This window comes from Barbatula barbatula (assembly GCF_947034865.1).
Source record: "Barbatula barbatula genome assembly, chromosome: 8".
Lineage (NCBI taxonomy): Eukaryota > Metazoa > Chordata > Actinopteri > Cypriniformes > Nemacheilidae > Barbatula > Barbatula barbatula.
In genome coordinates, this window is record NC_136771.1 from 15,529,578 (window position 1) to 15,549,710 (window position 20,133).

Genomic DNA, 20,133 nt, shown 5'->3' on the forward strand with positions numbered 1-20,133 from the left:
ACAGAGAGTTCACTGTTCAGATCAGGTATGTTGAGCTTTTTAACATTACGAAAGGATATGGTACATCGTTGAACTGGGTTGGATGAAGGAATGGAAATATTAAAAGTTAAGAACTTATGGTCAGATATGGGAAGATCAAATGCACTAAAGGTATGAGTCCAGAGCAACATATTAAAGCCAGTGTGTCTCCTTTGTTGTGGGTCGGGAAGTCAACGAACTGTGCAATGCTGTCCAAGGAAATAAAATCTTTACAAAGTGAAGATGATGTGAAGACGAGCACTTACACGCTTCTGTTGACTTCTGCTGCTAAACTGCCTCTCCCACTGACTGGACCAAGTGCACCATATTAGTCCTTTACCTGCTGTTGGACACGCCTTACAGCATCACACAGTAAACAAGCGAAACCAGCACGAGACTAGACGAGAAAAAACGCAACTTCCACACGTGACACAGTGGTAGTAAACAAAGCGATGTTTCCTAGCAATGACACTGCGCTAAACTCAATTTGAAATGAATCAGTACACTTACACGCCTTTGTTGGACTCCTAGGATGGCGTCTTTAAGAAGAGGGGGAGATGTGGATCATGGATGTAAATTTGTTTCCAAGTTGTGTTCAGGCCAGTTCAGCTTACCCTTAACACACAATGTTATTTGTGTTTTTCCGGCAGCAATATCGCTACCTCTAGTGCAGAAAACAGAGTTTGGTATAATATGTTCAAGCACAAGTTCTCAAGTTCACAGTCACAAAGAACTTCAGCCTTGGGTTCAATGCAAAAAAAATGTCTCTGCCTCATCCAGGTTCAATGCCAAGGGCACAGAAATACAAAACATTGATGAACCAAGAGATAAATGGGTCTCTGGGCCAGATGGATCCCGGACATTTTTTATTTGAAAGAACACATAAGGTTACTTGCGTAACCCTGGTTCTCTGAGAACAGAGCAAGGTATCTGACCGAACTTCCCTTCTCGCATTACATGGGGGAAGCGTGGTCAGAATGCCGTTCCAGGTAATCACAGCGATATATATATATATAAGAAGGATGTGGGCTTCTTGTAATGAGCTGCGATTTTTGAGTTGGTATTTCCATAGTCTGCCTGAGGCGTTTCCCTTAGTGAGATACCTTGCTCTGATCTCGGAGAACTGAGGTTACGCAGCAACCTTACGTTCTAAGGCGTTTTGTATCTCATGCTGTCAAACAACTGTACAGTTTCCCAATTTTGAAACCATACAGAGCAGTCTGTTCTCACAGAACTTAAATGTCATACACCAATGCTTCTGTGCAGCGCCATGTAAAATCCAACACAACTGATGATTGTGCTACAAAATGAAGAAGTCGTTCTGCGCATCTCAACAAACGTGCACAACATAGAAGGCGTCAAGAACCCATGTAATCGATTGAATGATGATGCAGTGTACATCGCAAAGCACCGCCACCCCCTCCATGAAAAAACAGATGTGCACAATTTACATGGGATGACCCACAATGGAAATTCGGATTTGAGTAGATTACTGTTCATCTCTGGCATTTAATATTTTTGCTTTCTTCACTACTGATGTTGGTCTTGCTTCTGTAAAAATATTTAAACAATTTGACAAGTGAATAACCCTCCTAAATGCACTAATACTGCTTCAGACCCAGATTAAACAGTTGGTTTAATGTTGCTTCAGATTTGGTTTATGTGCCACATTTGCTATGTAAAAACACCATCATAGAAAACTAGTAGGGGCTTACACGACACTTGAATGATTTCATAAGGGGCTTTTGGACCACAAGAACAATTTCATAGTTCATGATCAACTTGCCGGATGTACCCGCTTTTTGTTGTGTTGGCACAGCAAGAACCGAACAGAATCTTAGTTCGGGAGAACGTTTTTGAGGAACACTTTAGCACCTTCTCCGTGCAGGGTCTAAACCAGCAGGATAGGAATGACCTGGGACGTAAACAAACGATGATTGGACAAATTTCTTTTGTTTGTCATTGTTGATGGACACACTCAAATTGCTCTTTGCGGCTTAAGTCACTAAATTGTTCCTTTTGCTGATGTGAATGAGATCGGGGAAATTACCTGAAGAAAACTTAGTTCACAAACAACAGACCTCTTTTCTCCTTCCTGAACTTATCCGGTCAGAAAGCGCCCTTTGTTCCAGAACTAAAAAGCACAAGTACCTGTTTCTTTTGGACAGATTTTTTAGTTCAGGAAAACCTTTTGGAGCATCTTAATTTGCTCCTTTAGAGTAGGGTCTCATCCAGAAAAACAGGAACAACCAGAGATGCAAGTGTATGTTGACTGGCTGAACGCATGCCACAAAACAGTATCTTAAAACTGTTACAAGACATAAACATACAAAAAGTTGATTTTAACTGCACTAACTGGTCGCCTGAATGTGCGTTATTGTTTTTCGCCACCTCAATGATCTTCAATCGCAATACAGTATATAGGTTTACAGTACAACACAGTCATTATCATGAAACCAACAACAGGCAACAAAAACAAAGTAAAAGCCAAATTGTCCTTCAGCTGTTTATGTTTAATAAATGACACAGTGTCAGTCGGCTTCGATCAGAGGTTCTAATACCAGTTTAAGTAAACTACAACCCCTGTTACTAGTTCCAAAGGCTCTTCCCCATACTGTAACTACTTTGTGCAAAAGTGGCTAAATACAAGATCTGATGTCTATGTAAGAGTTAGCAATAATGTTTTTACAGTTAGCATGAAAAGCCTGGTTGAATTATACGTACTTGCCATTTTCTCCTCACAACGCTGGATCCATGTTAGCAAGCATTCACTGGAACCTTAAAAAATATTGCATTATGTATGTCAATGTAACAAATTGACACAGTATGTAGTACAAATAATAATTCTATTTCTTTCATTGTACAATACTTACTCATTATAGGGCATTCACAGAGTTACAAATAATTTAAAAAACAGTTATTTAACACTTACAATCAAGCTCTTTTGCAGCTGTGAAAACCTGATGAGCAGTGCTGAAGTTTTTAAGGTGATATTCTGCGATTCTGAAAAAGAAAAAAATCTATAAAATATATACTAAACAAATATCGATATTCGATACCACCGGGAGAAAACTGCCATTATCTTAAGGCCATAAATATATATATATATATTTTATTAAGAGTTAAATTGAACAAGACTAGACAATGAGAAATAATTTTTAATTGTTAATCCAATGTTAATTTTACTAATACATTTACTATTAAAAATCTAAGTTGTATTTGTCAATATTAATGGACCAGAGCTTACATAAATAGTTGTATTTTTTAACTAACGTGTAAAAGAGATAAATAATTACTTGAACAAATGTATTGCTCAATTATTGTTCAAGAGTTAATCCATTTAGAGGATTAGCTCATCTTAAATTGGCTTTTATTTACATAGTCAAAATTTTAATGGACCAGAGCTTACATAAATAGTTGTATTTTTTAACTAACGTGTAAAAGAGATAAATAATTACTTGAACAAATGTATTGCTCAATTATTGTTCAAGAGTTAATCCATTTAGAGGATTAGCTCATCTTAAATTGGCTTTTATTTACATAAAGTCAAAATTGTTGGCAAGCCTGAAATTTTTCTCACAGAAATGTAATTGCATTAAAACATTTTTTGCTATACACATGTTTATTCCCTTTGTGTGTATTGAAACAAAACAAACGAGGGAAAAAAGTTCCTATGGGGTTCCTAAAATTTTCTATGGGGTTAAGGTTAGGTGAGTTTGCTGGCCAATTAAGAACAGGGATACCATGGTCCTTAAACCAGGTACTGGTTGCTTTGGCAGTGTGTGCAGTTGCCAAGTACTGTTGGAAAATGAAATCTGCATCTCCATAAAGTTGGTCAGTAGCAGGAAGCAAGAAGTTCTCTAAAACTTCCTGGTATACGGCTGCATTGACCTTGGACCTCAGAAAACACAGTGGACCAACACCAGCAGATGACATGGCACACCAAACCATCACTGACTGTGGAAACTTTACACTGGACCTCAAGCAACGTGGATTGTGTGCCTTTTCTCTCTTCCTCCAAACGCTGGGACACTGACTTCCAAAGGAAATGCCAAATTAACTTTCATAAGAGAACAGCAGTCCGATCCTTTTTGTCTTTTGCCCAGGCGAGACGCTTCTGACACTGTCTGTTGTTCAAGAGTGGCTTGACAGCTGAAAACCATGTCTTGCATACGTCTGTGCGTAGTGCTTCTTCAAGCACTGACTCCAGCTGCAGTCAACTCTTTGTAAATCTCCCCCACATTTTTGAATGGGTTTTGTTTCACAATCCTCTCCAGGGTGCGGTTATCCCTATTGCTTGTATTAATGTGCTTGGACACAGAGCTCTGTGAACAGCCAGCCTCTTTTGCAATAACCTTTTGTGTCTTGCCGTTCTTGTGCAAGGTGTCAATAGTCGTCTTTTGGACAACTGTCAAGTCAGCAGTCTTCCGCATGATTGTGTAGCCTACAGAACTAGACTGAGAGACCATTTAAAGGCTTTGCATATGCTTTGAGTTAATTAGCTGATTACAGTGTGGCACCATGTGTCTTCAATATTTAACCTTTTCACAATATTCTAATTTTTTGAGATACTGAATTTGGGATTTTCCTTAGTTGTCAGTTATAATCATCAACATTAAAAGAATTTTGAATGGAATTAGTGAAATAAATCAACTTTTTGCTGATATTATAATTATATGACCAGCACCTGTATATTATAGCAAAGTAATGCTGCTCGTTCAATCAGCAAGAAAGGAATAACATGGAATGAGGATTGCATCACAATCCGGTATGAGGGAGTAACGTCAGCAGGTAGGGTTGGGCGATATGGCCAAAAATTCATATCTCAGTATTTTTAGGAGGAATAGCGGTATACGATATATATCCGGTATTTTTTACCAAAAGGAATAAATGGTTACTCGAAAAATCAAAGCCTTTATTAAACCTTCATTTGAACAGTTTTTGAGCAAAATAAAATGCAAATACAGGGTTTTCCCTCCCTGTTTACAAATAAACAGCTTCACAACATATTTTAAATTATATAAAATATTTGATAAATAAAATACAGCACACACAGTTTTCATTTCCCAAATTTTAAGAAAATGAACTGTCAAACTTATATATGGCTCGCATGTCCTGCTTGACCATAAATCGGATGTTAGCGCGAAATGAGACACTCTTGCGAGCCGCTCGGAAAGCTTCCATCTGACATCACTGTACATTTGAGTCAGAGCTTCTGTTGCAAAGTACTTGCGACTGGGTAACTGGTATCTTGGGTCAATGGTTTTTAGCAGCGTTTTAAAACCTTCTTGTTCCACTGTTGCAATAGGAACCATGTCTTTAGCAATGTGATAAGCTACCGCCTTACATTTACATTTATTCATTTGGCAGACGCTTTTATCCAAAGCGACTTACAAGTAGTTTTATACAGTGGCACATTACTGCAGGGCAATCAGGGGTAAGGTGCCTTGCTCAAGGGCCCTTCAGTCATGACCTGCTGGCACTGAGATTCGAACCGGCAACCTTCTGATCACAAGCCCAACGCTCTAACCATTAGGCCACAGCTTTCGTGGCTGAAGTTGTAAACACTCATCGTACTGCACTTTATGGTAATTTTGTAAGTGGTGGAAGAGATTTGATGTGCTTCCACATTTTGATACAACGGATTTATTACATTCCCTACAGATTGGCTGTTTTTGCTTCTCATCGGAACTATTAAATCCAAACTGGCTCCAAATGAGTGAACCATTCTTTTTTTTTTACTAACCAGTACGTTTTCTGTAGTGGTGACCCGCGGCACGTGTTCCTCCATGTCGCATGCTACCTTGCGTGCTGGAGCAGGCAAGCGGGCAAGAGCGAGCACGTGCACGGCATCAAACCATATTGATATGAACGATATAGGCTTATCCCGCCTCGCGTTGGGTAAACATATCGATATATTCCTCCAACTCGGTATACCGCCCAGCCCTATTAGTAGGTAAAACAAAAACTTTGTTTACTGACTGTTCTGTTACCAAAATTTTTCTAAATATCTTCCTTTGGGTTTTGCACAGGTTTGAAATGTCAAGAGGGCAGAATTTTGAAGGTGAACTACTCCTTTACATTTACATTTACTGTAAATTAACATGATACAAGATTCATAAAAAAATGCAACCGCTAACAAAATTTGAAACTTACTGCTTGAACTTGTTCAAATAAATCTGGATGTTTTCTCCTTTCACCATAAAACTCTTTTTATTTTCTTTGCAATATCAATTAAATCTGAACTATATCTGAGAGCAATCTCTGCACATCCCTTGTGGATCAGAGCCGCGCTTATCTGCTCATCCTGTCTTAATGCATCTCTGAAAAGTTTCCAAGTCACAACCTGTGAGACAGCGCATCAGTACCCGGTTAACCCAGTGCGTTGGTGGTACCGGGGCTTATGAAAATGAGGTACCATCAACATTTGTATTTTTAGGTACCGACCTGGACCCGAAATACCGGGACGTTTGACAAGACTACTATAGTTTACTATATAAATACTAGAACACTACTGTATTATTTCTTCACTTATTTCAGACTTTTATTTTGGCAGGTCGTCGCAATGACATGAGTTACAGTGTGTATTTGATGTGTTTGAGCTTTTCTGAAATAAACTCTCAGACCAACTCTGAATATTAAGTTTATGGGTTTATTATACGAGTAGAATCGAAACGGGTCTGAAGTTGCAACCAGTTTCATGCGCTCTCCGAAATTAGATAATTCCCACCTCAACCCGGAAATAATTACTGGAACGGTGCTCTTTTTATACAAATACTTAGTAAATCATTAGTAAAATGTATGTTACTAAATACTTTTAATGTTAGTAAATCCAGACGTTACTTTAGTTTTTGTGGTGGGAAATATACCATTTCGGAGGTATCTTGAAATCTGTATCAAAATATGTGATTGCGTAACTAATGTTTTACATCATCAAGCGACACAGTTTCACGAAATCCTAGTGGAAACACTGCTGTTACAAATGTTTTTTGTTTCCCAACTGAGGAAGGGGAGGCGAAAGGAAATAACTGGATGAGCTAGTTCCACATTATAACATTTCTGTGCATTAAAGATAAAAAATATATTGGACGGTTATTACTGGGGAGCTATTATCGCAGCAGCCAGGGTGCAATTGGGGGTAAGGTGTCTTGCTCAAGGCCACCTAAGTCGTTTCCTGACAGCTTGGGATCAAACCTGCAACCTTTGGGATACAAGTCCTTTCCAAACATTTGGCCACTACTGCACATCTTATGAGCCTGGACCTCCATACTGAAATCTATTTTTTTTTGTCAGAGTGCGCCGATGTGTTCTGAATTGTCGCCAATCTTTATCGGCTGTTAACAATTAGATCATTCTATTAAATTTACTCCCCAAAAATGCAGATAGTGACAACCGCATTTACCAAAACTCTACGCAGTGTGAATGGAACCGACGCAATAACTAGTTGTTATTGATGTATTTAAAAGGCGATTTAAAATGTGTCTTGATTTGTATGTGAGGTGCAAGATTTGACACGGGCTAACATTAGCCAAACAACAAACATAAACACGCTTTAAAATAAATTAACATTGCAACACTGCAAAAGAGCGCTCTGTGAAGCAGATTTCCTAGCATAAACAAAAACACAGCACGCCAATCATCTGTACTTTAGTTTAAATTGATGGACAAAGACACATATATTAGGTACTCAACCAGAATTATCCTTCCACCATCATAGTCTCTGCGGCGGTACTTCTTTTATGTTTGTTGACTCTTGTTAACCTCTGATTGGCAGTCTATTCACAGATCTTCACTCAGCGTGAGTTGACTGGTCAAGCTCATTGCCACATTTAGCAGATGGGCAAGAGTTAAGAGGTCTATAGAGTGCTCACACCAAATGCGGTAAATCGCGCTATTGGTGTGGAGTTGGACGCTTGAACATTTTGAGTTTACATTCGCTGGTGAAATTCGCTTTTTTACAGACACGAATTCGCGAATTGTTTTGTCGTGAAATACTGTATTAGTTACTTACCCTCTTCTTAAAAATGCAAGTCCCAGATCTGGCTGCAGCTGGTGGGCTTTCCTAGCATCATCAATTGCTCCTAGGGCACACAAATTTATCACAATGTTTAATAAATTCCAGTCTTTTTACTAGATAAAGCATGAATATATTGCATTTATACACATTTTTAGGGTTATTCCCTTTAAATGGAAATAAAAAACACTCAGGTGGCAACTTTAAACAATACATGGAAAAGAAGTAGCAAGCCCAGGCCCTGTCAATATTAATGTGTGTACGTAAAACCTAGCTATATGACAATGCTCTACAAAGTGGAGAAACTTGAAAACGCTGTTTCGCATTGTGATGTTGATGAGGAAAACGACGGCTTTTGAAAACAATGACATGATTTTTTCATGTGACACAGTTGTTTTGGCTGCTCTTTGGTTTGACACCATTAATGTCAGTTTGTGGATACTTCAGTTGCAATTTAGGAGACAGAACATTTATTTATTCAAATAAAAAAATTGTGTGCAAATTAAGATTGACTGTGTGTCCAGTAGTGCATCCAACAACAAACGCCTTGTTTGTTTAAGAAACATTGTAGTTGCTCAGTGTAAGTACTACAGCATATTAACAACGGCAGACAGTATACAACTCGATGAGGGCAGAGACTATGCTAATACAGCAGAGTCAATCAGGGATCATGGGCAGGGCTTAACCACTGTGACTTCCGTTAGCTGAGCGAATGTCAACAACTCATTCAAGCGGTTTATTGGGGATTTAAAACAAGGAATGGCTGGATTTTTATCATTCTAGGCCGGTTCTATACACACATTCCTGAAACACTGTTATGTTCAAACAACATTTAAAATTTAAGTTTCTACATTAGGCGCCCTTTAATTCATTCAACGTAGCTGTTTTACTTAGACCATAAAACTAATAATGAAGGGTTCTGGATTAAAACATTGGTCTCGGCATTGGCTTACTCAGACCTTTGATTAAGTTGTGTGAGGTGTTGGTCCTTTGTTCATGATTCAAATGCAAAAAGAACCATTGTGTGTTGCTGTGCTCATCCAAAATACCAAATGCAATGCATATATCTTAAATATCTGTTGATTAGATAAAGGAGAGAAAGAGTATCATCTTAAAATGTTTACATTTCCACACTAACTAGCCAGTAAATCAAATCAAATATGATAGCTAACACCATTTCATTGACTGATTTACCTTTACATTTAGTCTTTTAGCAGACACTTCCAAAGCGATTTCCAAAGAGTTCAGGGAGAAATAAGCCAGTGGTTCCCAACCTTTTTCCTTGGGGGCCCCCTATGTACATATTTAACAATCCGTGACCCCCCCCCATAGCATTAATATATATATGTGTGTATATATATATATATATATATATATATGTATATATAAATGCTATGCACATAAGCGCACACCCACTGTATATAGTAACTAAATGTAGTTTTTTAATGACATTTTTAATTATTTTTAATGACATTTTATTACATGAATACACAGGAAATGTTCCTTTCAACTTCAAATGTTTCCTTTTAGCCTACTATTTTCATTTTTACACAACTAGTAAAACGCAGTTGTTTCCCTTTTTTCAGGATTTTGTGTATAGGCCTAAACATAGAATACTCAATGTTATGAATGTAAGGTTAAATATGAACGGTAGAATGCTGTATGTACTTACATGCATGCATGCACAGATCCTTATTTTTTTACAAGGCTAATCATAACGTCAGCATAAACACATAACGCTAATGTCCACCTTGAGCTTGCATGCCTTTCACTAGTGATGCAATGTCAGGTGTAATGCCAGTGACAGTCTAAAATCGCTGTGGACTTCCAATCTGTTGCGTGATTTTGTTTTTATAGCCACAAGGGCACTGAAGGCTGTCTCAGAGAGGTAGGTGGTACTGAAAGGAAGAATGATCTTTGTAATGGCATAGTTTGCGAGTTTAGGTGCGACAACAGGTCCCCTGGCTATCCAAAGCCTTTTGAATCCATTCTCCTGGAAGTACTTTTTTGACAGTGAATCAGTTTGTAGTTCAGCGAGCTCATCTTCACAGCCAAGGTATTCCACATCTTCAAGCCTGGATGTGAAGGGATCCATAACCCACGACTCCTTTGATAATGCAAAGGATTAAAGTCTGGCCGCAAAGCGGGACTTTAATTCCTCCCGTAGCGCAGTCATGTAACAAAATTACACAGGCTGGAGCCTTTTCCATCAAACGGCTATTAAATCCCTTGTTTCTACCCATCATCGCGGCAGCTCCATCCGTGCAGCAAGCGACGATATTTGTGTAGGGCAGATTGTACGATGTGAGGTATGAATCAACAGCCATAAAAATATCCTGACCTGTAGTTGTTGTGGGTAAATTGGCAGACATAAGTATGTCCCGTTTCAACTCATCTCCGTCCACATACTGTACATATACGGTAAGCACACTCTCCCGCTACTGTGGTCGTTTCATCCAGCTGTATAGCAAATTGGACTTCTCTAAGCTTTTCGTGGAGCTGTTTTTTGCAGTTTTCTGCCATTTTATCAATTCTGTCTTTAACAGTGTTGTTAGAAAGTGGGACAGATTTAACCTTTTCAGCTGCTTGCGGCCAACAAAGTCCCTCCACTATTTTAATGCAGACGGGTTTGATTAACTCCTCTCCAATATTATGCAGCTTTTTTGCCTTGGCAATCAACAGCGAATACTCAAAGGAGACTTTAGTAGCCTTCTTTAAATCACTACCTGCTCTTTCGAATACTTTTCTGATATCTGTCGATCTTTTTGACAGAGCCATCTCTTTTTTTCTCTCCAAGAATTCCTTATCTCTTCCGATTGTCTCTGGATGCTTTGTTTCCTGGTGTCTTTTCATCTTGCTTTGTTTCATGCTGTCGTTTGCCAGTTTTTCATCACAAAAGACACATTCTGGACGAGACTTGTCTTGGCCTTCAATAAAACCAAAATTTATGTAGGTTTTGTCATAGTGTCTTAACTTTTTCTTCGCCTCTGATGAAGAATCACCGCATTTACGTTTCTCTGCCATTTTACTTTTGCTGTTACTATGACAACAATCACATTGAGCAAGTGACGGTATGCGCGCAAAATTTTTATAATTATTTTATATAAGAGATCATTTTTGACTGCCTTATCTTGGCATTGTAAGCATTTTTCTTTTTTAACTTTGAAAAAATATTTTTCTATAAAATTATTAGTGAAATATTTTATGCGTCTTTGTTCACCTCAAAGCATATCCGCTCCCGCGCCCCCCCTGTGAACTCTGGTCTCCCCTAAGGGGGCCCCCCTATTGTTTTGGACTGGATTAAATTTATTGTCATTACACACATACATGTACAGTGTAACGAAATGTAGTAAGAAGAAGAATACAGCATAACATGAGGAAGGTGGGGAGAAAAACATGTACACAATACACCATAGACAAGACTTGCAACAGGGGAAGTAATCCAGTTCACTTCTCGAGTGAGGCATATGTGTGTGAGTCTGTGTGTGTGTGATAGTCTGTAATCAGCAGGTGTCAGTAGAATGGGGGAGGGGCGCAAGAGCGTCTCACCGTACTGCTCTACCCAGGGTTAATTTCCAGCCTTGGCCAAGCCTTTTCGTTTGTCTGTCAAGTATTCACAGAAGAGATGGGTTTTAAGTAGTTTTTTGAAGGTTGTGAGAGATGTGGTTGACCGGACCGCGTTAGAATGTTCCACCATGAAGGAGTTGTGTAGGAGAATGAGTGGGAAAGCGATTCAATGCCCTCATAAGAAGGCATTACAAGGTGTCGCTCATAGGCTGAACGCAGGGTTCTTGATGGAGTGTAGTAGGGTGTGAACATATGCTGGTGCAGCTCCACTGATAGCCCTGTAGGCAAACATCAGTGACTTCAACCGGATACGTACTTCAACCGGTAGCCAGTGGAGAGATGAAAAGGGGTGTCATATGAGCCCTTTTGGGCTTTTGGAAGACGAGTCATGCTGCGTTTTGAACCAGTTGGAGTGGTTTGATAGCCTTTCCATATTGACCAGCAAGGAGAGCATTGCAGTAGTCCAACCTTGAGATTACCAGGGCCTGGACAAGGAGTTGTGCCGCATGCTCAGTGAGTCTAACCTTTTGAATGTTGAATAAGGCATATCGCCAGGATAGCGTTGTTTTTGCACTGTGAACATTGAAGGACAGTTGTTCATCAAATATGACTCTGAGGTTCCTGGCTGATTCGGAGGGAGTAATTGTGGAATTGCCAAGTTGAATGGTGAGATCGTGTTGCAGCGTGGGGTGTGCCGGAAACACGAGTAGTTCCGTGTGCTCGTAGGATAAGTCCTAAGGATGTCATGTAAATGGTAAAAAGCAGCGGTCCAAGCACCAATTTAGGAGGCTAGCTATCATAGCGGAAGCTAAGTTAATTGTGATGCCCTTCTGCTGCTTTTTACTACCCAGTTTTCAATAATCATACAATAATGTAGGTTAAAGTTTATAGCATGCTAATTATGTTTATCTGTGAGTGTTCGTCTGTTGTGTAAATATGAATATTCACAGGCAACACAGCTGAAATAAATCAGTCAAAGGAACCGAAGCATGGGAACAACAGCCGGCTCTCCACTGCAGCCTCATCAAGCATGTACGGCAGAAGAATTCACTCAACGATAGGGTGATGCCCCTAGTCAGAGAACATTTGGCCAAGGCCCAGCGCCAACCCCGCGAGTTCCAGCCAGGCGAACGGGTGCTAGTGGTAACTCCTACATCCACCTCCAAGTTCTTGGTGTCCATCCATACACCATCCTGGAGAATGTGGGGCCGGTTAACTACCACGTCTGCCAGCCAGGGTGTCGCCATTAAGAGAAGACATACCATCTCAACCTGCTCAAGAAGTGGGTGGCACCCACGGCACAAATGGCCACCTTCACCGCAACAGAGCCACTGGTTGTCCAGATGGGTGAACACCTCTCTCCTGTGCAGAACGTCCTGTCCCTGGTCAGTCAGTTCCAAGACGTGTTCCGTGACAAACCGGGGCATATACACAAATCTTCCAGCAAGAGATCCGGACACCCCCTGGCCTCGTCATCAAGCTGAGAGCTGGGAAGACCATCTGGACAGGATGCGGAGAGTGCAGGGGCACATTTGCGAGGCCGGACTAACCACCAACCCAAGAAAATGCCACCTGGGGCTCGACGAAGCAAAGTACCTGGTGTTCTGCGTCAAAGACGACTGATCCAGCCCCAGGAAAAAAAGGTCAAAGCCGTCAGGGATGCAACCACCCACAAAAAACAGGTACGTGCTTTCCCGGGGTTAGTGGGATACTATAGGTGCATTATCCCTAACTTCTCTTCCAGTCCCCTGACGGACTGGACCAGAAAGGGGCAGCCCGAAACCGTACACTGGACCCCCGAAGTGGAGACTACCTTCCAGACACTAAAACAGGTGCTGACCTTGTCCCCCGTACTCCACACACCCGACTTCTGTCTGGATGGTAAAGGGGCAGCCAATGGCTTGGACACTGGCTTAGGCGCTGTGCTGTCTCAAACCAAGGAGGGTGAGGAATATTCCATCATCTACAAAAGCCGGAATCTCACCCCAGCCGAAAGCCGGTATGCCACCGTAGAAAGGGAGGTCCGGGCCATAAAGTGTGCAGTCCTGGAGCTCCGGTACTACTTGCTGGGACAAAAATTCACGCTGGTGACTGACCACGCTCCCCTCCAATGGATGGCCAAAGGCAAGGACACCAACGCTCGTGTAACCCGTTGGGTCCTAGCGCTCCAGCACTTCCACTTCACTGTGACACATCGGGCTGGGGCCTCCCATGGTAACACAGATGGTCTATTGAGGATGTGGTCAGGTTGGACACCCGGTCAGGTAACTCCCTCCCCCCTCCCAACAAGTTCCTCTGTCTTATTATAGGATGTCCCACAATAGAAGGGCGACACTTTGGGGGGGGGGGGAGTGTGACGCAGATGCTGGTCGTTCACACATGCACCCAATCTCAGCCAGCATAAAAGGCTGAAACGACTACAAGTTATGCCTAGACTAACGCTCTTTCCTGTTTCACCCAGGTTTAAACGAGTGACGACCGGCAGCTGCACTTCACACTGAACACCCCACAAACAAAGCACGCACAGGAACCTTGGTTGCACCAAGCACAGCCCCAAAGGACTTCACCCCGGACCAGACACATTGCCCACATCCGCCCTCCCTGGACACGGCCCTCTTCTGTGTTTTGAATAAAGACACTCTCCAGGGCTGGTAAACTATGACTTGTGTACGTCTCGTTACTCTGCTCGCCATAATAGATATAAATGTGTGAAAATATTTATTTGTTTTTGTGAGAATGTCTATGCTAAAAAAATATTTTTGTAATCAGTTAAACTTTCATAAAGAACAGTAAAAATGAAAGCAAAACAACTTTATTTAAATTACATTGTGTAATCGGTTTTCTTAGGTATTTTCCCCAACAGTTAATCAAACATTTACCTGAGGTGTAACACAATATTAGATCTTGCATTACAGTAGATGTTTCAAAGTTAATTAAACATTAAAACTAAAAAGTTAAACATATTTATTCCTATAGATATTGGCTTCGACTTTGTGTTTCCTAAATCCCTTTTACCAGAGATTTTAAGACATGGTTGCTGTAATTGTGTTTTGGAACCTTCTATGTTTTTGTCTGATTTCAACAAATCTTACATAATTTTAAAGGTGTAAGTGAACATAATATATTCAAAAAATTCTCACGGTAACACAATTTGCCAGTACAGTTCACATAAATGAAAATAGCAATTACTTGATCAAGCCTCCCGCTAAAATCAAACTAAATATTATGTGGCATATATTAGAATGTGCTAACAAAGACACGTACAAAAGGACAGGAGTTTAAAAATCTAAAGCAATGATCAACGTTGCTTTACATTTTTTTTATATTTTGTTAATGTATCATTCTAATATTGTTTGTTCTATCAAAAACATTTTAATAACTTTAGGAAGTGTCTTTTGATGGGGCAAACAGGACACCTTAATATAAGGGGTTTTAATACTAGATAAGTAGATACGTGCTTAAAGTTGTAGTATTTTAGAGCATACAAATAAAAATGTACTTACTATTGTACTGCTTCAGTAGTATATTGGCATAAGCTCGCTGGCAGAGCCAATCTGCATTATCAGCTTTCTCTTCCAAAGCCTTGTTTAGCTCCTGTTAGAATAAGACAAAGTATGGTTATACTCAGACATACAAAAATGAAGCATAAATCACAGAATCGAACATCATTGGTGCCATGCAGGACGGGGCAAGACTTCCACTATAGTTAAAATCAAGTTTTTAATGCTCTATATACAGTATCTGTGGTGTTTTTATTATTCTTTAAAGAGATACTTCACCCAGAAATTATATTCTGTCATTATTTACACACCTTTGAGTTGTTCCAAATCTGTATACATTTCTTTGTTCTGAAAAACACAAAGAAAGGTATTTGGAAGAATGCTTATAAACAGACAGATTTTGCCCACCATTGATCACCGTAGTAGGAAATAATACAATGGTAGTGTGAGGTGCCCCAGAACTGTTTGCTGTCCCACATTCTTCAAAATCTCTTACTTTGTGTTCAACAGAACGAAAATAAAAAGCTTTCCTACTATGTGAGTTAATGGAGGGAAAGATCTGTTTAGTTATAAGCATTCTTCCAAATATATTTCTTTGTGTTCATCAGAACAAAGTAATTTATACAGATTTGGAACAATTTGAAAGTGAGTAAATGATTACAGAATTTTTTTGGCTGAAATATCACTTTAAGACAAACCATATGCAAATTGATAATTTTTTATCATTGCTGAGTATTTTCTGCATGTTCCCAAGACAATGTAAATGTAACTTCAAAAAAACTGTCAGAATGTTCTGTTGTGCGCTGACTGAATGCTGTGGTGCATCCTACGTTACTGACGTGAACACCTGACAGTTCATCACAAATTAATCAGATTATTTATTAATTCAGTCATGAGTCCTATATTGATTCAGACTTCTGATTCGTGTGTGTGTGTGTGTGTGTGTGTGTGGTGTGGTGTGTGTGTGTGTGGTGTGTGTGGTGTGTGGTGTGTAGTTAAATTATTCAGTTGAAAAAAAAGTCTCATCTCTTAATGGTCGTTTGATAATTATCTGGTTTTGTTTCTTTCACCGTAACATACAGTGCATCCGGAAAGAATTCACAGCGCTTCACTTTTTCGACATTTTGTCATATTACAGGCTTATTCCAAAATGGATTCAATTCATTTTATCCTCAACATTCTACAAACAATACCCCATAATGACAATGTGAAAGAAGTTTGATTGAAATCTTTGCAAATGTATTAAAAATAAAAAAAAAACGAAAAAAAGCACATGTACATAAGTATTCACAGCCTTTGCTCCATACTTTGTTAAAGCACCTTTGACACCAATTACAGCCTCAAGTCTTTTTAAGTAGGATTCTACAAGCTTGTCACACCTATTTGTGGGCAGTTTCTCCCATTCGTCTTTGCAAGATCTCTCAAGCTCCATCAGGTTGGATGGGGACCGTCGTTGCACAGTCATTTTCAGATCTCTCCAGAGATGTTAAATCGGGTTCAAGTCTGGGCTTGGGCTGGGCCACTCACGGACGTTCAGAGAGTTGTCCTGTAGCCACTCCTTTGTTATCTTGGCTGTATGCTTAGGGTCAATATGCTGTTGGAAGATTCATTGAGGATGTCTCTGTACCTGACTAGTCTCCCAGTCCCTGCCGCTGAAAAACATCCTCACAGCATGATGCTGCCACAACCATGCTTCACTATAGGGATGGTATTTGCCAGGTGACGATTTCAATTTTGAGTGTCATGGCAAAGGCTATGAATACTTCACATTGTCATTGTGGGGTATTGGTTGTAGAATTTTGAGAAAAATAATTAATTGAATTCATTTTGGAATAAGGCTGTAACATGACAAAATGTGGAAAATAAACATTGTAAATTTAGCGGCAGCCAAATGAGTTTGTGCGACCCACCTTTTATAACTGTGCAACCCTCAAGTGGGTCGCGACCCACAGTTTGAAAACCCCTGCTCTAGTCTGTCACTAGAGCACCTTGTTGGGTCGGGAAGTGAGGAAAACCCATAGGCTAAAAATAACAAAAATACACAGCGGTATTCTGTATGAACCGATATACCGCCCAGCACTAGTTGCCACAAAAACTATTTAAATGTGACGGCGGCATCTTCGATCGTGATTTCAACCTCCAAGGTGCCAATCACATAAGGAATCATTATGGTCTAGCGAGACCCAATTGGATCCAAATCCGTTCACGTGTAGTGTTTTCAGCATTTCTTTCCATAATACGTATTATTAAGGTGTATACTGACTTCAAGTCAAATGTATTTTTATTTTTATTTAATTAACAATTTGCATTACATCACAGCAGCTGTACAAAAGAGAAACAAACAAAAAGAAAACAGGTTATGCTGAACACACGTAAACCTAATCTTAAAAGTATTATGAAGTTGAGAAGGTAAGAAAAAATAAATAAACACACCTATACAGACACACACAACGTATCGCTAATACAAACATATATCTCAACACATATACAGGCATTACATACTATGTAATATGACAGCATACAACTCCTATGGTATTATTGCAGATCTTACAAAAGATGAGATACAAATGCTTTAGAGATATTATCAAGTCAAAAGAGAATTTGCCATAATATCAAGTCTAATATGTTATATAGTCTGATAATAATATTCAAGTGCAAAGCCCTAGCCTGCTAACAGCAGCCTCTCAGTGAGCCAGCCCAACATTTTTGTCACTACAATATGTACTTAAATTATTGTAAAGCTAGATAAAAGTCAAACTAATAATAATGGTAATACTTGGCAATAAAAGTTGTATTTGCTCACATTAGCAAATAAATTAACAAACATGAACAATACACATTAAAGTTTTCAGTGTGGAATAATCCTTGTTACTGTACATATAGTTAATGACGAAACAAATTTGTATGTTAATTGATGGTGCATTAGTTCATGTCAACAATTGCGTTTGACTGTAAAAAAGAATAAGGAACGATAAATGTTGAAATGGAGTCAAGATCGATAAATGCTGCAGAAGTTCTGCTCATTACATTATGCTAGCTATAATGCACTCATTTTGAGCAAACACAGACTTATTGTAAGCGTGACAACAACAAATGTGAACAGAACTTGTAATAAATTAAGAGATCTGTAATTCCTTGAAAATTACAGCGTATTGAAATATTAAATATAATTCGCCTGTGACAATCCAAATCTGCTAAATACATCGCATATGCAGTTTCACGACGTTAACCGCTGGCCATCGATTCGTTTCTAGTCTGTTTGTTTAAATTTACAGCTGTGTGTTTAGAGGCAATTACGTATGACATATTTAAAAAAAAAATATCTATAAACTACAATCATGTAAAAATAATGAAAACTGACAAGTACCTCAAGAGCTGTCTTCGGATGCTCGTCAATAAAACTATCAGGGAAACTCCTGCAAACACACGCATTTCGATATTGATGACGACATTATTGAACTATTGTAGTGAGAAAAGCATTTAAATAAAGTAAATTATCCACCTGCTGGTTGCCATTTGGTCTTAATATATGCGCTCTCTCTAGAATGCTGAAGAAAGTTCTGGAAGAAAGCGAAACACTAAAGAGATGTGTAAAAACAATGGCCGGCCAGTCCAAGTATTGAACAGCATGAAAACACTGATGCATGATTGGACCTAACCTCTTAAGCCCAACCCTAATCTTAACCACTACAGACTGCACTGTGCAGACTGTCATGTCATGGACCAATTAGATTCGTCTTCTTCTTCTTCTTCTTCTTTTTCTTCTTCTTCTTCTTCTACTGCAGTTTTGAGGTGTTAGCAAGCCAGCTAATGTTGCATTTACTGCCCCCAAATGGACAGGAGTAAAGCGCATGTATGAAGATAATGACATTGTGGCCTGGTTTCACAGACAAGACTTAGCTAAAGCCAGGACTAGACCTTAGTTAAATTTGGATATTTTAGGCACTTTTATAAAAACGCCTTGGAAAAAACATTACAGGTTTGCATTCAATTCAATTCAATTTTATTTATATAGCGCTTTTCACAATTTGCATTGTTCCAAAGCAGCTATACAGGGGAAAAACGAAAAACACAAAAATGGGTCAAACACAGAACATGAATAGTTTAACTTGTTAAAAAAAAGTAAAATATCTAATGTCTCCTGGTGGTTTATTTTGCATGTTTTGCATTAAGTGAATGCTTGGCTTAAAAGATGTGGCGTTAATCTAGATTTAAATTGGGCGAGTGTGTCTGATCCTCGAATAATATCAGGAAGGCTATTCCAGAGTTTAGGTGCTACATATGAGAAAGCTCCACCCCCTTTGGTGGATTTAGTTATTCTAGGTATTATCAAAAGTCGTGCGTTTTGAGATCTTAGAGAGCGTGATGGGTTGTAGTGTGATAGAAGCTCTGTTAGGTAGGTAAGGGCTAAACACTTTAAGGCTTTATAAATGATTAAAATAACTTTAAAGTCAATACGATACTTAATGGGTAGCCAGTGAAGGGTTGATAATATTGGGGTTATGTGATCGTATTTTCTGGACCTGGTTTGAACTCTGGCAGCTGCATTCTGAACTAACTGTAGTTTGTTTATTGAAGATGCAGGACAACAAACTAAGTAGCGCATTACAGTAGTCAAGTCTTGAGGTCATAAATGCATGAATAAGCTTCTCCGCGCCAGCAACACATAGAATATTTCGTAACTTGGCAACATTTCTTTGGTGGAAAAAGGCTGTTTTTGTGACATTTGAGATGTTATTTCGAAATGACAGGTTGCTGTCTAATATAACGCCTAGATATTTTACTGTATTTGTTGGAGTAACAGTACATCCTTCAACTTGCAGTTTATAATCAGAATTATTCGGTTTGCATGTCTTTGGTCCGATAAGTAATATTTCTGTTTTATTAGAATTTAAAAAAAGGAAATTACAGATCATCCAATGTTTTATTTCTACAATGCACTCTGCCGATATGGATAGCTGGGAGGAATCATCTGTTCTTGATGAGATATATAGCTGAGTATCATCTGCATAGCAATGGAAGCTAATTCCATGT

The 20,133-nt window shown here is 39.2% G+C and overlaps 1 protein-coding gene across 1 annotated transcript in view; it reads right to left on the bottom strand.

The window, feature by feature from the left end:
- The window catches only part of sugt1 (SGT1 homolog, MIS12 kinetochore complex assembly cochaperone), a 36,582-nt gene extending 17,844 nt beyond the window's left edge, over positions 1 to 18,738 (bottom strand). Inside the window, exons 1-6 of the mRNA XM_079463012.1 lie at positions 18,602 to 18,738; positions 18,467 to 18,515; positions 15,103 to 15,193; positions 8,030 to 8,099; positions 2,951 to 3,021; positions 2,743 to 2,796 (exon numbers count right to left, since the gene is read on the bottom strand). Coding sequence (XP_079319138.1) covers positions 2,743 to 2,796; positions 2,951 to 3,021; positions 8,030 to 8,099; positions 15,103 to 15,193; positions 18,467 to 18,515; positions 18,602 to 18,615 — 349 coding nt within the window. The 5' untranslated portion in view covers positions 18,616 to 18,738. The remainder of the gene's footprint in view (positions 1 to 2,742; positions 2,797 to 2,950; positions 3,022 to 8,029; positions 8,100 to 15,102; positions 15,194 to 18,466; positions 18,516 to 18,601) is intronic.
- Positions 18,739 to 20,133: the final 1,395 nt, after the last annotated feature.